Source organism: Maylandia zebra, linkage group LG2 (assembly GCF_041146795.1).
Source record: "Maylandia zebra isolate NMK-2024a linkage group LG2, Mzebra_GT3a, whole genome shotgun sequence".
Lineage (NCBI taxonomy): Eukaryota > Metazoa > Chordata > Actinopteri > Cichliformes > Cichlidae > Maylandia > Maylandia zebra.
Window position 1 is genome coordinate 20628651 of NC_135168.1, and position 18279 is coordinate 20646929.

General features: G+C 44.7%; 2 protein-coding genes across 4 annotated transcripts in view; one reads left to right on the plus strand and one right to left on the minus strand.

The window, feature by feature from the left end:
* The first annotated feature begins 851 nt into the window (after nt 1-851).
* LOC101486314 (ubiquitin-conjugating enzyme E2 2) lies at nt 852-7656 on the plus strand. Of its 2 annotated transcripts, XM_004552029.5 has the most exons (8): nt 852-1243; nt 4655-4718; nt 4807-4838; nt 5118-5195; nt 5322-5427; nt 6439-6532; nt 6643-6693; nt 7202-7656. In XM_004552029.5, the coding sequence occupies exons 1-7, from the start codon at nt 1220-1222 to the stop codon at nt 6689-6691; spliced, it is 447 nt and encodes a 148-aa protein (XP_004552086.1). In that variant the 5' UTR covers nt 852-1219; the 3' UTR covers nt 6692-6693; nt 7202-7656. The 2 variants fall into 2 exon arrangements, with proteins under 2 accessions (XP_004552086.1, XP_004552087.1); XM_004552030.5 differs by lacking the exon at nt 6643-6693 and having other exon boundaries at nt 864-1243.
* Nucleotides 7657-9168: 1512 nt separating this feature from the next.
* nfkb1 (nuclear factor of kappa light polypeptide gene enhancer in B-cells 1) overlaps nt 9169-18279 on the minus strand; it is a 29010-nt gene continuing 19899 nt past the window's right edge. For both annotated transcript variants that reach the window (XM_014408828.3, XM_014408827.3), the window contains exons 9-24: nt 16645-16749; nt 15768-15859; nt 15545-15683; nt 15030-15158; nt 14808-14927; nt 14263-14424; nt 13893-14034; nt 13690-13804; nt 13407-13608; nt 12748-12917; nt 11487-11589; nt 11178-11323; nt 11031-11100; nt 10726-10889; nt 10470-10596; nt 9169-10385 (exon numbers count right to left, since the gene is read on the minus strand). In XM_014408828.3, the coding sequence (XP_014264314.1) occupies nt 10291-10385; nt 10470-10596; nt 10726-10889; nt 11031-11100; nt 11178-11323; nt 11487-11589; nt 12748-12917; nt 13407-13608; nt 13690-13804; nt 13893-14034; nt 14263-14424; nt 14808-14927; nt 15030-15158; nt 15545-15683; nt 15768-15859; nt 16645-16749 (2081 nt within the window). In that variant the 3' untranslated portion in view covers nt 9169-10290. The remainder of the gene's footprint in view (nt 10386-10469; nt 10597-10725; nt 10890-11030; nt 11101-11177; nt 11324-11486; nt 11590-12747; nt 12918-13406; nt 13609-13689; nt 13805-13892; nt 14035-14262; nt 14425-14807; nt 14928-15029; nt 15159-15544; nt 15684-15767; nt 15860-16644; nt 16750-18279) is intronic.

Below are 18279 nucleotides of genomic sequence, written 5' to 3' on the forward strand. Positions count from 1 at the left end.
GACCCCCTTAGCGACTTTTTTTCTAAAAAGCAACTAGCGACTTTTTCTGGTGTTATTGGAGACTTATTTATGACGACTTTTTGACGTGAAAGCACATATTGCTCTTACTCTCAACAAGCAGCGGGTGCTGCCGTGGGCACCTCGCCGGTGCCAAGGCGCTCACGGGCGGAGGATAGTCCTCCCCCAGCTGCTATCAGGGCAGGAGATGTTCACATCTATGCGCCCCAACTGCAAATGAATCGCGCATGAGCGAAGCCGCTGCTCCAGCGCTGACTGTAGCAGTCAGTTCTTATTTTACTGTTATGTTGTTTTGTGGATCACAAGGTTTAAAACTACTTATAAACACACACACAAAGTAACTCAACCAGAGTGCCTATTTCAGGTCACCTACTACTACTCACCACAGGAGTTGCGTTGGAATTGTGACATTAGACATACAATAATTGCTAAAAGAAATTTTATTTGTAGTTCTAAATAAATTCTAAATGCATTTAGGACGTTTTTACTCACTTTATGTCTCTTCCACGATGTTATTTTTCCTCTCCTACAATGTAGGTTACAATTACATTAGCATGACCAATTATGCAAATTAGGTGATGACGTCATTTGAATGGTAAATGGCCTGTATTTGTATAGCGCTTTTCTAGTCCCTAAGGACCCTAAAGCGCTTTACACAACCTGTCATCCACCCATTCACACACACATTCACACACATTTAGCGACTTCTAGCAACTTTTAGGACAGCCAATAGCGATTTTCCTTACTGAGGAGTTGGCAACACTGCCTCAGACCTCTGTAGCAGGTGGCTTCGGCCCTGCTGATGCCAGTAGGTCTTCTGGATAATAAACAGGGTCGGAGTGAGACCTCCACCCTATCGGTGGTTCTTATTTGGTGTCCGGAAACAAGGTTGGAGTGAGACCTCCTGTTCCCGGTTGTCTGACAGCTGCTCGGTGTGTAACGGAAGACATTTTGAGCTTTCGGTGGTCCCGGGGCCGTTATCGGAGTGTCAGCCTGAAGTCGGGGCTGATGTGCTGGACTCTGCGACGTGAAAAAGTCGAGCTTTAACGGAACATCGCTGCAGTTTGTGTAGCCAAGCTAGCTTAGCTCACAGCCGCACAGCTAGCACACTCCTAGATGCTAGTTAGCTAGCGACACCTAGCTGGCCTCCTCCTCCTCCTGCACCTCCTCCTCGACAACCGGTCCCTTCTCCGCAGACATAATGGCTTTAAAACGAATTTCTAAGGTAACACACCGCCCTCTGTTTCACGTTTATTTAACATCGTGTGTGGCGTTTGTGTGCTGGGAGCTAGCCTGCCCTCGGCACTGCAGCTGCAGCATTTCGCATTAAACCAGGTGAAATGCAGCTCCGTGCAGCCGCACAGTGAGTCGTGTTTTATGTGCTGGAATCAGCCGCACTCGGGGGCAGGTTTGAGCCGAGAATCAGCCTCAGTGCGGGTCTTTCGGGGTTCAGACCTAACGATGGTCCAGGCCTGAAGCTGCTCTGCTCTTTGGTTCCTTTTAAAATAAACTTGGTTTCTTCTCCGTGATTCCTGCTCGGTTCCGCTGAGCTCATTAGCTGTCAGAGTTTATTACGTTATTACAATTACTAACCCTTCTTTTTTAGTCTCTCCGTCACATTTACATATACACATTTTTATTCCTTTGCATTTCTCCGGCAGCTGTGATTACAGTTGATGGTTTTCACCCACAGACACGAAGAGTTTGTAAATGTGTGTTTGTGTTCACATTAAAGTGCATCTCTGCAGGTCTGTCCGTCAGGGCCGAGGGACCCTGCTGTGTTTGGACAGGTGAGAGCAGCTGACGCTAACCTCCAGGTTGCTGCTTTCAGTCCAGATGCTGACAGATGTCTTTCTACCCCTCATCCTGAATACCTTCATCTCCACAAAGTGCTCACAGTGTGATGGTGTTGCCAATTTCCAATGTTGGTAAATAGACGTTAGTGAGCAGGATTTACAAAGGGGTTATAGATAAAAGAAAGAAATTATCTGCAACAATCTTAACAACTGTGTTATTTTACCTACATTATAACCAGTCCATGATTTTTGGTCAATTATAACATCTTTATAGATCTATTTTTATACTTGTTGCCAGATCTCTTTTTAAAAAAATATATTTTTAATGTAAATGAGACCTTTGAAGTCGATAAATGATATATAAAAGTCACTTATTGTGGCTTCTACCTTGTGACAGGAATGTTGTTTGTAGCTCAAGAAATATTGACGTCATTCACGAGGAATGCATTTTACATGTTTCACATTTTATAGGTCAACAAGTCGTTTACAGCAGTTTAAATACAGACGATCACGTTTTGGCACAAGCTGAGCTGTAGATGGACAGATGTTGGTGTTTCCATACAGAATGTGAATCAGTGAGACCGCAAAACGAGGAAAGCTCACTTTTTTGAGATGACTTCTATGCACGGACCTAACGTCAGAAATCAGTTCTCTCTGCCCGAGAGTCAGTCTTTGGAGTTCAGGGCTCTTCATGTTTTAATTCTTTTTTTGCTGTTTTCCTTCCTCCTCTCTATATATTTTGTTTCATTTTGTTCTATAAAACAATAACATAAACAGATTTTCGTTTGCTAGGAAATCTGAAATGTTAGGCGATGAAAACAGGAAGCAAAGAAATCGCAGGATTCTTCCCAGAAAGTCGTCTTTCCAGCTGTCGCAGTGGCTCTCTCTGTATAATCTGGTTATTGTACAGAGGAATAACTGAGCTCCACTGAAATGGTGGTAAAGGCCAACATGATTGTGCACTCATGTCTTCAACATGGCTGCTGAAACGACACCAAAGCCTGGCGCCCTCGATGGCGAGCGTAAACTACAAACGCAGAGGTGGACGCTGACCAACCAAGATGTCGCGTCTTCACCCTTCAGCTTATCAGGAAATCCATACAAACATCTCTACAGGGGAAAACAGTACTCATTAGACATAATGGCTGTTTTTACTGAGCATGCTCAGTGAGGGTCTGCTGTTAGGTTAAATGTGTTTAACATAGCCAGGCTTAGATCAGTGACAACGGGAATCCCAGCGGCGCTGACTGCTGTACTCGGTTAAATCAGGCTCTCTGCTTCATACTCTTGTTGTGCTTATGGGCAATTTTAAAGATAATTTTATTTTTTAAATGCACCTTATCCAGCAATATTTAGCTTAATTTATTTTATTTACTCTTTATTTTCACTGATGTAAATTTAGTGTATCTGTAGGCTATTTAAAATTTAGAAAAATACAATTTTAAATAAATAATAATTTTTTAAAACTTGTTTGTTTTAATGTCGACAGCATTTCAGATGTTTTTATTTATTTTAATTTTGCCATTTTTAAATTTAAATCCAGCATAAAATTTATTCAAAGTATTTTTAGTGTTACTGGTGCACTGTTTATTTATTTCATTCAAAATAATTGTTCTTAACTTTAGTTAAGTATAAGTAGAATAACTGGAAATATAAATAAATAAAAATGGAGGCAGTGAGGAGTTTTTAAGGAAGCGTTTTTGTGCTCGCCTCCTAAACTCGGCCGAACCTGAAAGACGAGCCGTGTGCGCCTCGCCTGTATGTCACATACCAACACACACACACACACACACACACACACACACACACACACACACACACACACACACACACACACACACGGCAGTTTGGCTTCAGGCTGGAAACACAAACCACCCGTCCTATGACAGCCGTGTGTCTTCTCGGCTCTTCTGTCAACGGTAAAAATAGACTCTGTTGCTTACACATCAATAAAAGCCTGAGTGTGTCCGAGTGTTTTAATGCAGCCTTCACACAGGAGACCAACCTTCAGGCTTTTCAAAGTAAATGCCTCTTATTTATTTCCTTCAGAATAAAGCTGTGGTCACGCTCAGTTACTTATTTGCTAGAAGAATAAAAAGTCGTTTTAAAGCAGCTCAACAGCCACTTGCATTAGAAACATCAGAAATGATCGCAGATCTCAGCAAGGAAACGCTCGGCGGGTTTCTGAACTCTCACACAGACGCAGTAACATTTAGAGTTTGATTCACCGCCGGCCAAGTTTAGCCCGTAACCTGACAACTTCACCGCGGCTATTTCAAGTCCTGACTGCTGGATTCAGACATCTTTAAAGGCCTGGTCTCCACACAGGACACACGAAGAGGCCGCTTAACTGTAAAAACACCATTGGAGGTAACCTTCGCACCAAAACTCAAGGAACTCAAAGAAAACGAGACCTTACACTTCTTCCTCATTAAAATTAAAATGCAATTAATCAGTCAGCTGAGCGTGCTCGGTGAACAGTTGGCAACATGTCGGCGACGGCTCTGAGCAGGACGTCAACAAGTCTTTGCAAGCAAAACATTTTAAAAAAATGTAGTTTCTTTTTTTCTTACACTGAGTGGCAGCAGCAGCCTCCTCCCAACCAAACTGGCTGCGGGGAGGTTTTTGGTGTACAGACTGGTAAACGGCGTTAACCACTGCAAGCCACTCGCCATCTGGTCGTTAGAAACCCATGGGTCTGCTGATGGGTTTTTATTACCATATTATCTTTTTTCATCACATTTCCAGTACAGCTGTGAACTCGATGTGACCAACATCAGTAAATGTCCTCGTTGCTGATGTCAGTCAGCAGGGCTTTAACGTCTGTCGTTCCTCTGCAGGAGCTAACCGACCTGTCCAGAGATCCTCCGGCTCAGTGCTCCGCCGGTCCTGTCGGCGAAGACAGTAAGACCACTTTTCAGTTTTCTTTACGCAAAAGTTCACAGAGAGGAACAAGTGTGCTGCACTAACCCTCGTCTCCTCTTTTTTACAGTGTTTCATTGGCAAGCTACTATTATGGGACCTGTAAGTATCAAACAGCTGCTCCGCCTCAGAGTTTGGAGCTAAAAACTGCAGTTAGTTTGTCAAAACAAGCACAAACTGAAAGCCTAGCTGAGCGTGATTCTGTGGGAAACGCTGCAGTCGTGTTTTTTGTAAAACCTGAATCCACAGAACTGCTGCGGGTGTAACGGCGCCGGAGTTCGAGCCGATTCAGGGGCCGTTTCACTGATATTTATACAAACTGTTGGCAGTGACGTGGTGTGAGCATGTGAGTGTTTAACCTCTCTCTGTTTTTAACTGCAGCCTGACAGTCCCTATCAGGGCGGCGTATTTTTCCTGACTATTCATTTCCCTACAGATTATCCCTTCAAACCCCCCAAGGTAAAATTTTTATTAAACCTTTGAAGCCTTTTAACTTCCTTAAAATTAAAATAAATAAAAAAAATTGAATACATGTCTGAGATTTTGAAGTGATGCTAAATCGTTTCGGTTCCTCTCCCCGCTCAGGTCGCCTTTACAACGAGAATTTATCACCCAAATATAAACAGTAATGGCAGCATCTGTTTGGATATATTGAGATCACAGTGGTCTCCAGCATTAACTATCTCTAAAGGTAAGAAACATTCATATAAACGGCCAAATGTTTCTGTGTCTGTAACCCTGAAATTGAGTTTTTAAATCTGCTCCCCTTTGGTGAGAATAATGAAAAGATGTGTGAAATATATTTTTTTTAGCTTTAATTTTCTTGTAGTTTATTAATAAAGATTCTATAATTAGGCATCTCATTTATAGATAGCGACTCTAACGCTCCCGTCAGAGGGAGACAAATGGTTAAAAACTTCTGTCCTGCAGTGATTCTTTACTGTTAGTACAGGTTTTGACCAGTAGGTGGAGCTGTTTGGTTGTAGTTTCACCTTGTAACAGGTAATAATGATATTTACATCAAACAGGTTTGTTCACAGAGCAGAAAATAAAGTTTGAACCTGACGCTGAAATCTGATTTTTAAAGCATTTTCATCCTTATTTATTTATTTTTTTACCTTATGCGCAATATTACTTTTAATTATTATGCTATTATATTTCCATTTACTCATATTTATGTATGTTAAATATTCCTGTTACTTTAATTTATTTTTCTGTTAATATTATAATTTTTCCATTTATTTTTTAAGAGTTACAGTTTTTTATTTTCAACTAATTTAAATAATTTTCCTGTTTATTTTTTAAATGTACTATCTTACTTTTGCTTTGCTCCTGTATATACATTTCCCTGAACATATGCATTTTCTTTTCTTTCTTTTCTTCTTTGTTTTCTTGCTGTCGTTGCAGGTGTGTCTGTATGGAGGCCCACAGCTGCCAAAACTAAAACAATTAAAAGTTAAAAAAGTAAAAAAAAAAAAAAAAAAAAAGAAGAAGTAAATAATAAATAATGAAGCAAATGAAATCAGTATAATAAATACATCACATTTTCATAATAATTGTTGCCTATAATGTGATGTGTTTGCTTGTTTGTTGGCAGTTTTTGTCCCCCATACAGACTCATAATCACTCAGTCATGTGTGAAAAGCAGGAGCACGCTGCAGACCTCAGAGCTGCTCTGACTCTCTCTTTTCCCTCTCTGCAGTCCTTTTGTCCATTTGTTCTCTGTTATGTGACCCGAATCCCGACGACCCGCTAGTGCCAGAGATCGCCCGCATCTACAAAACAGACCCTGTGAGGTGAGTCCACACCTGTTAACCTGCAGGTAATCGGCTGCTCAAAGGACGAGGAGAGCGGCTTCTAGCCTAGCGGGAGGTTTATAACCGAGTGTCCTGCTGCTTGGTCTCAGGTATAACAGACTAGCCAGGGAGTGGACAGAGAAGTATGCCATGCTGTGAGGGTAAGAGTGAAGCTCACCTGAGCTGCCTGCTGATTCTGTGTCTCAGACGCACGTTGAAGCAAATAAAGCATGACTGCAGAGTTTTCTCACTGCATGGAGCGCAGGTAGGGACGACCTGGCGGACGTCACAGGGAGAGAAAATAACGCAAACCTAAAGACGTGAGATATAATAAAACTCACACATGTACAGGTGTTATGAAGGGGGAAATTATCTATAGAGACCAAACAGTTTGTGTATCGGGCTGTAAACATGTTTATTTCTGTGGGGACTGACTCACTGCTGGAGCCTCTGGTGGGCGTTAGAGGAACTGCAGGTGTTGCTGCTTGAGGGGCGTCCTGTGTTTGACAGTTGGGGTAAACTGCACGTGTGGCGAGTGGGAGTAAAGCGGTGACAATGATGTTTTGTTTCCTGTGAATGGCTGCAGGTGGATTTTGGTCTGTGTTTCTCAGGCATGGCATCGTCCTGCAGCCTCTCCCGCCTCCTCACCTTTTCTCTCCCTCCCTGCAGGTACAACAAGACGGCTCAGGACTGGACTCAGAAATACGCCATGTGATCTGCCTCCTGCTGTTTTCTCATGTGGCCACGCCCCCTCTCATCCACCTGTAACAGCAATTTGTTCACCTTTCCTTCCCGTCCCATCCTTTGATTTTTATCGCTTGTCTGTTTGGGTTTTTTCTGCTTTCCGGGTGAAGGGCTGAGACTCTGAGCCGTCAACGTGCCAACTGAGAAACCAGGAAGCAGAGCGGACTCACTGCTCCTGCAGATGAGACCGCTTTTTAAAAAAGAAGAAGAAGAAGGCTTTTTGGTTTCTTTTGTTTTTAGACCGTTAGAGCCGTTAGTTCATCCATCATCCAACACTGTTGTCCTCTTTTTGCACTGGAACACAAACCGAGCTCCCCGCGGCTGATCGATCAACTAATAGCTCCGTGATGGTTTTTCTCAATAAAGCTGAACAAATTGCAGCTCCTGTTGTCCTGTTTTCATTCCAGGGAATCACATCCTGCTCTGAGACTCCTCCTGATGAATAAAAAAGTCTGTTTCTGCTTTGCTCACAGGTGGAAGAATGGAAACAGACTCTTTTTATTCGTCACAAACACAAGCGGACTCTGAGAGCAGGAGCCGCTACCCTGACATCATCAGCCACGCTCAGAGGTCACATGAACGCCGTTATCAGCGAAATTAATCCTCCTGCTCAGGGAGGTTAAAATCGTTTCACACTGAGAGAACAGACAGATCACAAGTGGTTTGGACTTTCTGTCAGTATAAGTCACACATTAAATCCCATTCATTAAGAAATACAGAGCAATTTCAACATAATGTCACAGTTTTTCTACACAATGAAGAAATGCTGCTTAAATTAAATAAGTGTAAAATGACAAAAAAGGTTCTGGAGGCTCATTAGCCAGACTCCCCAGGAATTACAAAACAACTAAAGAATAAAAAAACAGGAGCTATTATGTAATTACTTCACAAAATAGAGTGAAAACATCTCACATGTTAAAAACTCCAATGTAACGTCTTTCTTACAGAGCAGAGCTGCTCAATTCTAGCCAAAAAATCTCAAACTGATCATTTTGGTGATGATCAGTCATGGTGATCATGATCACTGTGGATTTATGAAGCTTCAGATTTACTCGGGATTCCTTCGGACTTTGTGATTAAACACAAAAGAGTGATGTAGAGTCATAAGGAACAAAAACAGCACAGTGATTTGATCTTTTTCTTGTTTTCAGAGTAGCTGGAACACAAAATTGTAAAGGAAACAGAAATATAATTGCACATCTGAAATGTTTCAGAAAGAAAATTTTAAGAATTTAACTCAAGCTGAAGGACGTTCAGACTTTTTTTTCGTATCGCAGCTCAGCTTTCAGCGTTTCTTTTCAACATGTCATGTTTTTAACCACCAGGGGGCGGTGTTTAAATGTTTACCCCAGGTCTACCGCATCGCCCTGGACTCACTGCGCCGTCTTGTGGTACAAAGTGTTTTAACTCTAGTTTGTATCTCTTCATCACAGATCAAAGATGTTTGGGACGTAAAGCCTTTGTGGTTATTTCTTCTCGTTTCGCTGATATCTTCAGTGATTTTAGGAGGTTTTACCAGTTTTATAAACACCTCCATAAGTTCAATACAAGTTGTTTTTGTTCCGGTCCTTTATCTCTCCGGATGGATGCTGAGACTCATCGTCCTGCTGCAGGATGAATCTGGGATATATTCAGTATAACTGGAGGTACTGGACCTAACCATTGTCTGGTCACGCTGGGTTAGCTGATGTTAAACTTTGCATGATTATAGTTCAAAATAATCCTTTATTTCAAACTGAGCCTGTGATATACTGAGTGTTTAGCAGTCTCCAACACACACAGTTGTCATTATCAGAAACTCTTACCATGTTTTCTTTTCAACACAACATCTCAGCTTCTCTGGATAACTCCACAGCTGAGCAGGTGAGTGGAAATAAATCACAATTTGAATATTTATTTTAAAAAAACAATCAGATTTTATTTTAAAAAAAAAGGTTAAAAGCTCATGTTTGACTGTACAGTGCAGGGCAGGAACATAAATATCATCTGCTGGATTACAGAAACAGGAACAGCAGCTACCCACAGCTCTGGACTACCTTTCCCACAATGCCTTACATTTCGTCTCTCTGAGTTTCCCCTCAGCACTCGTGCCACAGAATAAAATCACGAAATAAAAACCAGGTTCAGTTCATGATGACGTCACGAGAGGAAAACATATCGTCATTGAAATTTTAGAGAGTAAATAATACTTTAAAAAAAAGCGCCAGGAGGAGAGTTTCAGATGTCGGGGGGGTGTCTGAATAAAACACGCGTGATAATCTGTCCATGAAGAGTCTGCTCATGCTGCCCAAAGCGACCACTTTATTAGGAACACCTATGCGAGTAAACTGTAGCTGTAAACCAACAGGAAAAATAAGATTAAGATCCTCACATCGTACAATGGCTGTGGCAGGTGGATTAAAGTTATCAACCCATGAGAGGTCAGTTTCATCACCATTGTGGTAAACCTCTCTTTAATCTGAGGTGTCATCACAGCGCGTTTCTGCCCTCTGATTAACACCAGACGAGTAACAGATTACAGAACATCTGATCCTTTACAATCGTTTCAGTTTCGTAGCACCTTTTCTCTGCTGGCGGCTGCAGAAAGAACAAACTGTGCGAAGCGTTCAGCGGTTGAAGTGAACAGAAAACCCCCCAAATCCACAATTTTACCATCGAATCCACAGAAAACAGAGCGCGCCTCAGGAGGAGACGTCAGCTTACCAAGGCGGGGGGGATTTTTGGTATGTTTTTCCTTTATTGGCTCCTCGGGAACAGAAGCTGCTCCCCGTCTTTGCTGGAGTGTCGTGGCCAAAAAAAAAAAAAAAAAAAAGTAAAAGTTGAGTTTGACTGTTTTCACGCGCTACAATCAAGTTTTCTTTTGACCCTTTTTTTTCTACAAACTGGTTTAAAAAGCTCAGAGAAACTTTCAGCCCTGAACCCATCACGAGGACGAGCGTCGCACTCGGTCCAGAGCGAGTCGAGGGACGACGGGTGGATGGATGGACTCAGCTGGAGGTGGACCGATCAGATCATTACGCCGTGGAAAGCTCCACCCCACTGTCGCAGACCCCGCTGTCGATTCGAGTGTCCACTTTCAGTTCCTGAACCCGAGCGCACAGAAGCTCGCCTGCGAACACAAACGCAGCTCAGTGACTCGTGGTCATTTGACTTGGCAGTCGGTGTTACGTGCACGTTATGTGCGCATGCTCACCACTCATTGCGCTGGTGGCCGGCGCTTCCTCGCTCTCGTGCAGCGCCTCCTCCAGGACGCTCAGTGCTCTGCACTCGCCGACTGACCTCAGAGCAGCCAGCAGCTCCCTGATCGTTCCACCGGAAACCTGCAGGAGAGACGGGAAGCAGTTTATCCACAAAATCCTCGAGGGGGCGTTTCCCAGGTTTCTGAGAACATTCAGATGCTGGAGTGTGTGTCGGAGTGTGTGAGATCGTGTTTTGTGTGTGTGCGTTACCTCGTAGCTGTCCAGCAGGGTTTTAGCGGGGGAGGGGCTCAGCCTGAAGGCCGTGTTAAGGATCCCGAGACCCAGACTGTGAGCCAGATTCTCCCAGCATCCTTCACTCTCCAGAGTGCCACACAGCGCCTGCTTCACCTCTGTGTCCAGGCTCGCCAGGTCGCCTACACACGCAAACATGTCATCAGCAAACCGATGCGCCGATGTCATGATTTTGTATTTCGTGGTTATGAAACAATGAACCACGTCTAACACGGTGGTCAATCACAGGGTAATAAAGTGTCCACGTGTGGGGAGGAGCTCACCTTGAGGAGGGACGAAGGCCGTTTGAGGTGTTTTTGGTTTGTATTCTTTGCCGTTCAGAAGATCCCAAACCTGCAAACACACACCTGCGGGTTCATTAACCTGCTTCGTGTCGTGAGGTCCACCAGAGGCTCAGAAGCTACGTGTACCTGAGGGGTGGCAGCCATGTTGAAGGGAGTTGTCCCTGGGATGTAACCTTCATCTTCCTCCTCCTCGCTCTCCTTTTCACAGCTCTCCTCCTCATCCTCCTCCCTGAAGAACAGTGGCTCAAAGTTCTCCTTCTGTGGGTCTGCACCTGAAAAGACCCAAATACGAACTTATTAAACACAAGATCAGGACGTCTCACAGGCTTCGTCCTCTTCAGAAAGGAAGCCGTAAGAAACGATGGGGCCTCAGGTGGATGCTAGTAAATGAGCTCCTGGTGAACAAAAGAACTCTGAGCTTTAATAAAAATCTACCTGCAGCCATGAGGAGAGCCGTGAGCTTGACAGAGCCTCGACCCGCAGCGATGTGGAGGGGGGTGGAGCCATTAAAAGTGCAGCAGTCCACCTTGGCGTTTCCCTGATGGCAGAAACACACAAACAGCACTTCATGCAAAGGCAACTCAAAGGTGAAGTTACATCACACAAAGATTCCTCAGCACTGAGACGCCCACCACTGGTCGTCATACACTCCATCGGTCATCTGATTCTTCATCAGTTAAAGTCAAATCAAGGAGAGAGAGAACATCAGCATCTTCTTCTTAATAACATTAAAAAACTTATTTAGGACTGTTTGACCACCTGATCAGTTCAGGTGTTAAAGGCATGTCCAACTGAGACACTCTGGAGAGACTGTATCTCCTGGCTGACTTAGGAAGGCCTCGCTGTCCACTCTGAGGAGTTGGAGACGAGGCTACAAAGGGTTTGCTTACACTCCCCAGTCAGCTGGACCCACGTAAGCCTATGAAGCTAAACGGACAGCTTTAGATATCAGAAAAATATGTAATAACTTTAGCTTTAGTGGACTGTCCAATCAACAGTTACCACTCCTAATCATTGCTGTTAGGGGAGGTTGTGGTTCCTGGCTGAAGAACTCCAGATTTCTTTGTCAGTATCTTTTAAAGTCACTTTTAAAGACACATTAGGATCTCGTTTGTATTTTATCTTTTTTTAAATTGTGTAGGTGTGTTTATTGTGTAGGTTAAGTTATACTGAGAGTTTTGAGCGCTCGTGCATGCTGACGATGCTCAGTGCTCTATCTTCCAGAACATTTCATGTAATTTATGTGTAACTACCAAACCATCCCATATTTTAGACTGACTGTATGTCATAATTTATGTTGCACTCGAGTCCTGCATGTCTCTGCGATCAGTGATTTGTAATTGATCGGAATTTATGGGTTTCTTTCTACCGCCTGTGTGACTTTTTTATTGTGTTATTCTGAAGCACCGTCACACTGCTGAACTAATAAACTTCATAATTATAATAGAATTTTAAATCTTTACAGATGAAAGTTTTGATGCTTTTGTATGCTGACGACATTAAACGTTTAGTTTCACCTGTGCATCACCTGTATGAAAATTCTTTCTCACAGTTGTGCATCTATATGAATGTGTAACCACTTTATTAACGAGATAATGATTTGCTGCAGCTCTGATGCTGAGCCAGCAAAGCCTCAGCAAAGGTCTCTGCTCTGATTGGTTGTTAGCTCCCAGTCTGCCCAATAACCCAGGCGTACCTCCAGCAGCAGGCAGCCCGCCAGCGATACGTTGTCAGTCTCTGTGGCGAGATGGAGGGCCGTTCGGCCACAGCTGCGTTCCTGGACCTCTGCGTTGGCCCCGCCCTCCAGCAGCTCCCTGAGAGAAAACAGCTGGTTGGCCAGAACCGCCAGGTGGATCGCACACAGACCTGCAAACATGTTTACCGATAGGTTTTCAAATGAGATGACAGTAACGATAACGTCTGACACAGCATTGCATAAAACGACACCCCCGCACTGTCTCTTTGACAAAAACAGGAATCTTACAAAAACAGTCGCTGTTACCTCGACTTTCTGATTTTACAGATTCAAGTAGTCGTGCTAACTCGCAGATCGATGACACCGACCTTCATCAAACAACACGAACTCCACAAAGACAAAACCCTGCTGGAGCCGCACATTTGGTGACGTTTATGATTAATGGACTCGACTGTGAAGCTATTCAGGATATTTCCATTCAGTAACTCTGGGAAGTTTTCAAGGATAATAGGAAGTGTACAGTTGATCAGGCTCTCTGTGACGTGCCCGTGTCTTTGTCTGTTAAACCTGAAAACTCACCAAGACTCATTTCACCTATAATACAAGAAAAAATGTGTTTTTCTGTGTGTGTGTGTGTGTGTGTGTGTGTGTGTGTGTACCTGCTGTGTTGGTTTGGTCCAGCAGCTCTCTCAGCTCTCTGTGTTGCAGTAAAAACTGGATCATTCCTTCTCCCTCATGCTGAGCTGCCAGGTGCAGCACTGTGTTGCCGTGACGATCCGTCAGCGTCGGGTCGGCGCCAGCCAGCAGCAGCGCTTCCACTGCCTCCTTCTGCTGCGTGATAACGGCCAGGTGCAAAGGAGTCTGGGGAACAGAGGGAGGGTGCTTTAGCTCCGTGACCTGAAGCTTTCGGCTCTGTAAGGCTGGAGACGACGAGCTCCATACCTGGTACAGGCGGTTCCTCATGTTGAGCACCTCCTCTCCGGGCAGGGCAGACACCACCTGCGTCAGACTCTTCAGCGCCTCCTGCTGGTTGTGGAGAACAGCCAAATGGAGCCCGCTGAGAAGAGAAAAAGGAGGCGTCACTACACGGCCGAATAAAACCTTTTAATGTGCGCACATCTGATCATCACGATGCGTTTACTGACGTGTCTCCGTTTACATCCTGCGCGGCCATCAGGGAGCGCTGTGGAGCCAGCAGGTACGCCGAGTCAGCCGTAACCGAGTACTGAAAGATGGCCTCCAGCAGTCTGCTGATCACCTGATCCAGCTGCTCCTTGGCGTCGAACTCTGAAGGAGAAAGAAAGACTTGATCGGATGTGTGGAACGCCTGAACGCTTCGTAAAAACTGAATTTATCCTGAGCTTTCTGATGCCGTCAGTGTGATCTGAGCATCTTTGAGTGGACCTGGGAGCGCCACGCAGGAAATAATCCCCGGTGTCACCAGAAAGCAGCAGCGTCAGGTCTAACACCGAGGCGGGAAAAACAAACTCTTCCGCCAAATTTAGAATAACTTACCTCTCTCTGCTTCAGGCTCCACACTGACCCCTCCCTCCTCGCTCCTCTCGCTGACCTCCACGGGTTCGGGCCGGGCTAGAGCTCGCAGCACGGCTCCTGATGGCGAGTCGTCGTCCGGGTCGTTGTCGTCACCGTCGTTGTCTGCGGCGCCGCTCTGAGAGGCTTTAAACAAACGGCGTTTGTTGTGTTTTCTCAGATGATTTTCAAGTTTTTCCACATAAATTTACAGATTTATAATCTCAGAGATGGAATTTTCTCATAAATGGAGATTTTATAATCTGGTTTATAACTAGATTGTCTTAGACGTCACCTAAATTTCACATAATATCAATAATAATATTAATGACTTCCAAAACTTTTCTTGGCTTTTATCCGAGATTACTGAGTCATGATTTATTTCTTCCTCCTAACTAGGTTAAAGGTTAAAAGGTCACGCTCCTAAATCTGTTACTTTATTTGTATTATAGATTATCATAGATTATTTCAACCTCTTCCAGCTCCTAAATTACTTTGAATGGCTCTACAACTTCATCGTAGTTCCTCACCGTGTTTTATCCCTCCTCCACCTCCTCCCAGACCCGCTGAGTACCCTGTGGAGAAACCTCCTCCTCCTCCACCTCCTCCTCCATAGTTGTAGGTAGTGAAGCCCTGGTATCCTGGGTATCCTGAGGGAAATCCACCCAAACACAGAGATTAATGATGACATCACATAACGTCACCCTCAGGTATGTGTTAAACCGCAGAGCAGACCAGAACACAGACTCTACCTGTGGATCCAGGTCCTCCTCCAGCAGCCGGACCTCCTCCTCCTCTGTATAGACCTCCTCCTCCATGACCACTGAAGTCCTGGAAGTTGGGTAAAGTCTTCTGCCTCTTCCTCTGCACCTCCTCTTTGTCTAAAAACACACACGTGTTCATGCCATGCTAACCTCTGTGGCATCCCACATTTAAAATCATTAATAAATCAATCATGATGATCAAACAGCAGGGGGCAGTGTTGGGACACAGATACTAAAAACATTAATATAAATATTGAAATTTTCCGCTGCTATTTATTAATGTTTCCAGCTGATTTGCTTGTAATCGTTCCAGTGGTTTTTTTTAAATAATTTGGAGTTTTATTAATTTTCTTTTTGTTGAAAGTGAAAGTAAAATCAGGCTGTGGGGGAAGAAGAAGAGATAAAGGCCTGAGAGGAGTATTAGGAACCTGCAGGTAACGCATCCTCTGGAGTTGATTCATATCTGGCCAACTCCAGAGGAAGACCGGGGTCATGTGACCTACCTAAGATCTGGGGGTGGTAGGTGAAGGGTTTAGGCTCGCTGGTCTCGTTGTCGGACTTCCTCTTCAGCTGGACGAACACAGACGTCGGTTTCTGCAGGTTCTGGTCTCGATACTTCGGCGTCTTAAATACAATGGCGAACTGTCGGCGCAGTAACGGGCACGGTTAATGACACTCCCAACACCTGCAGGTCAAAGTAGCAGCTCCGAATGCAGGAATGCTCACCTGTCTGTGGACGTCTGTGGGGGAGAAGTCTCCCAGAGCCTCCCAGGTGAGACCCGAGTCATCCTCCTCATAGAACCGAACCTGGATGTCATCTGCAAACGCAAACATCAGGTCACCATGGTTTCATAGTTCGCTTTCAGGCCTTGGGAGCATCTCTAGCTCAGATGCACTGCATAAAGATCAACCTTTGTTCACGTGGCTTAAAATCAGCTCTCAGATCTTGATCGTGCTAAATCAGAGGCCTGTGATAACCTCAGGGGTAATCCTGGTTTTCACCTTTTGTGCAGTGTACGTCATGGAGAATCATCAACATAACGAGATCCGGACCAGGCTACTGATAATTAATAACATTGCCCCGCTGCTGGAGGCCAGACCACCGTGATCTCAGAGCACATCGGTTCTCTCAGAGAAACCTTGGAAGCGGAGCAGGCGGCAGCCCGAATCCAACTCTTCCTCCTGTGGGATTTGTACGTTGGAGGGGAATTCCCTGAAGCAGGACTTCCTCCAACAGCACTGACACAGCTCCAACCAGGAAAAACTGCTCAGATTCACCTCACTTACACTCAACTGCACGGAAACATCATCAAATAAAGTGAAAAAGAAAAAAATCACTACTTGAGAGACTTTTTAGCAGCCCTTAAAATAACCTGCATGCATGTTTGCTCCGAGGTGCTTTAAAAACCAGAACCAGCCTTCCAAACAGCCGTGCTCATTTCCAGCTGTTTACTGGAGCAGCTCTGCATGCCGTGTTTTAGCTCCTCCCCCTTTGTGCTTCTTCTGACCTCATTATTTTAAATTGCGTCCATGTTTAATATGAGCGTCCCGCACCTGACCTTATATATGTCAAACAGAAAACAGCTCTGCTCGGAAAGCTCACCTTTCTGGACTTTGTCGCAGAGCAGGTAGACCTCCTCTCCTCCGGTCACGCAGCCGGCGGTCCGATCCATCCTCACGATCTTCAGGTTGGAGGCGTTCGGAGCCTCTGAGGGCGAAAAGAGAAACAGTTGCTGTCAGAGATCTACCTACCCGAGGCTTCCTCAAGAGCTACGCATCTTCAAAGGGGAGGGGTTTTTTTTTTTTGCACCATCACTCTAAGGTAAAGTAACCACACTTTTACATCACTCAAAGGTTTGTGTTCGAGATCAGGGCCAGAAAAGACACCATGAGGGGGTTTTAAGTGTAATTGTAACACAAAGTTACAGGGGCTGTGAACGGGTTCCTGTCTGTGCTGGACAGGCTGAGGTCTTCAAACCACAGCACACTGTAAGATCAAATAGAGGCACTGAGCACGTGTCCACAGATGCTAAAATAGATCACAGACGCGCCGCTTCCCCTAGACAAAGTCAACAGGAAGTTGTGAAGTTTGCAATCACGGCCAGGACGGGGCCTGGTAGTTTAGGTACGTCCATGACTGTGGACAGGTTTGTGAGAGGAGAGGACAGCAGGATTCATACAGAAAGCAGGAAGTGGAAACTGGATGAAAAGGAGCTGAGGTGGAGGTGGGTTTCAAAGCAGCTTGCAGATGCACAGCAAACGCTGGCACGCTGTAGCTGTAACAGGTGATCCACTCCTGCTCACTACTATTACACTGAAGCTGGCCTGAACCCTGAACGCTGCGGGTCTACTGCAACTGGTAAAGGAAAGTCTAGCAATTAAAAAAATGATAAGTCCAAAAACCAAAAGTAAAAGAGTGAAAACTGGCGAATCGAGAAGAGAAAAGTGTGTGAAATGTTTCCTGCCGGTAAAATGAAAGTGCAGAGCGGGGCTGAAACGATGAACTCGGAGTCGAGTTCAGTCCTCTGAGAGGAAGTGCAGCACAGAGAGCGAAGCAGCTTCAGCAGGAAGAGGGAAACGAAACCGAGCGGCCTGACGAGACGCAAGCGCCGATCTTCAGTCCAGAGCGATCCTCCGATTCCGACCAGTCGCTTTATTCAGCTGTTTCTCTACATTTAACATTTTCAAACCACAAATCCAACACATATAAATGACAAACTTCATATACTTTCAACACTTCAGACCGAAACATGGGGCCTGGAGCTGAGGTTCAGTATGTAGGAACCAATGATCCATCGAATCTACGGTCCAACACAAAACTTCACACATGATCATCTCTCAGCGCAGACCAAGACTCAAAGCTTCACTTTAAAACCCGTTTTCATTTTTCTTAAAACTGATCGGAGCAAACTGAAGTAGGCGTCGAGTCCGTGTGCAGCTCGGTCTGCACATCTAACACGTTTCTCTGTGGGCTTTAATTCAATTTGTCGGTGACACCTGCAGGTGTGTGCTCCGACCGGTTGAAGGGTTGTTCACTTTGACAAACACACGGTCAGGTTACAATGACAAGATTAGAGCTGATGAAAGGAAACGGGAAAGTTTTGAGGACAAGCTCCAAATAATGGATTCATTTTTTTTAGTTTTGGCTTTTATGGACAAGGACTCAACCAGGTGGTCTACACCTGTGCCCCAAAGAGCACTAATTTATGAGCAGCTTTATCATTTCAATAATCAACAC

Excerpts from the sequence above, each read along its gene's own strand:
- LOC101486314 (XM_004552029.5), top strand. The coding sequence starts at position 1,220 with ATGGCTTTAAAACGAATTTCTAAG. Across the intron at positions 4,719-4,806 it reads CGGTCCTGTCGGCGAAGACA|TGTTTCATTGGCAAGCTACT; the intron begins GTAAGACCACTT and ends TCTTTTTTACAG. Across the intron at positions 5,196-5,321 it reads ATCCCTTCAAACCCCCCAAG|GTCGCCTTTACAACGAGAAT; the intron begins GTAAAATTTTTA and ends CTCCCCGCTCAG.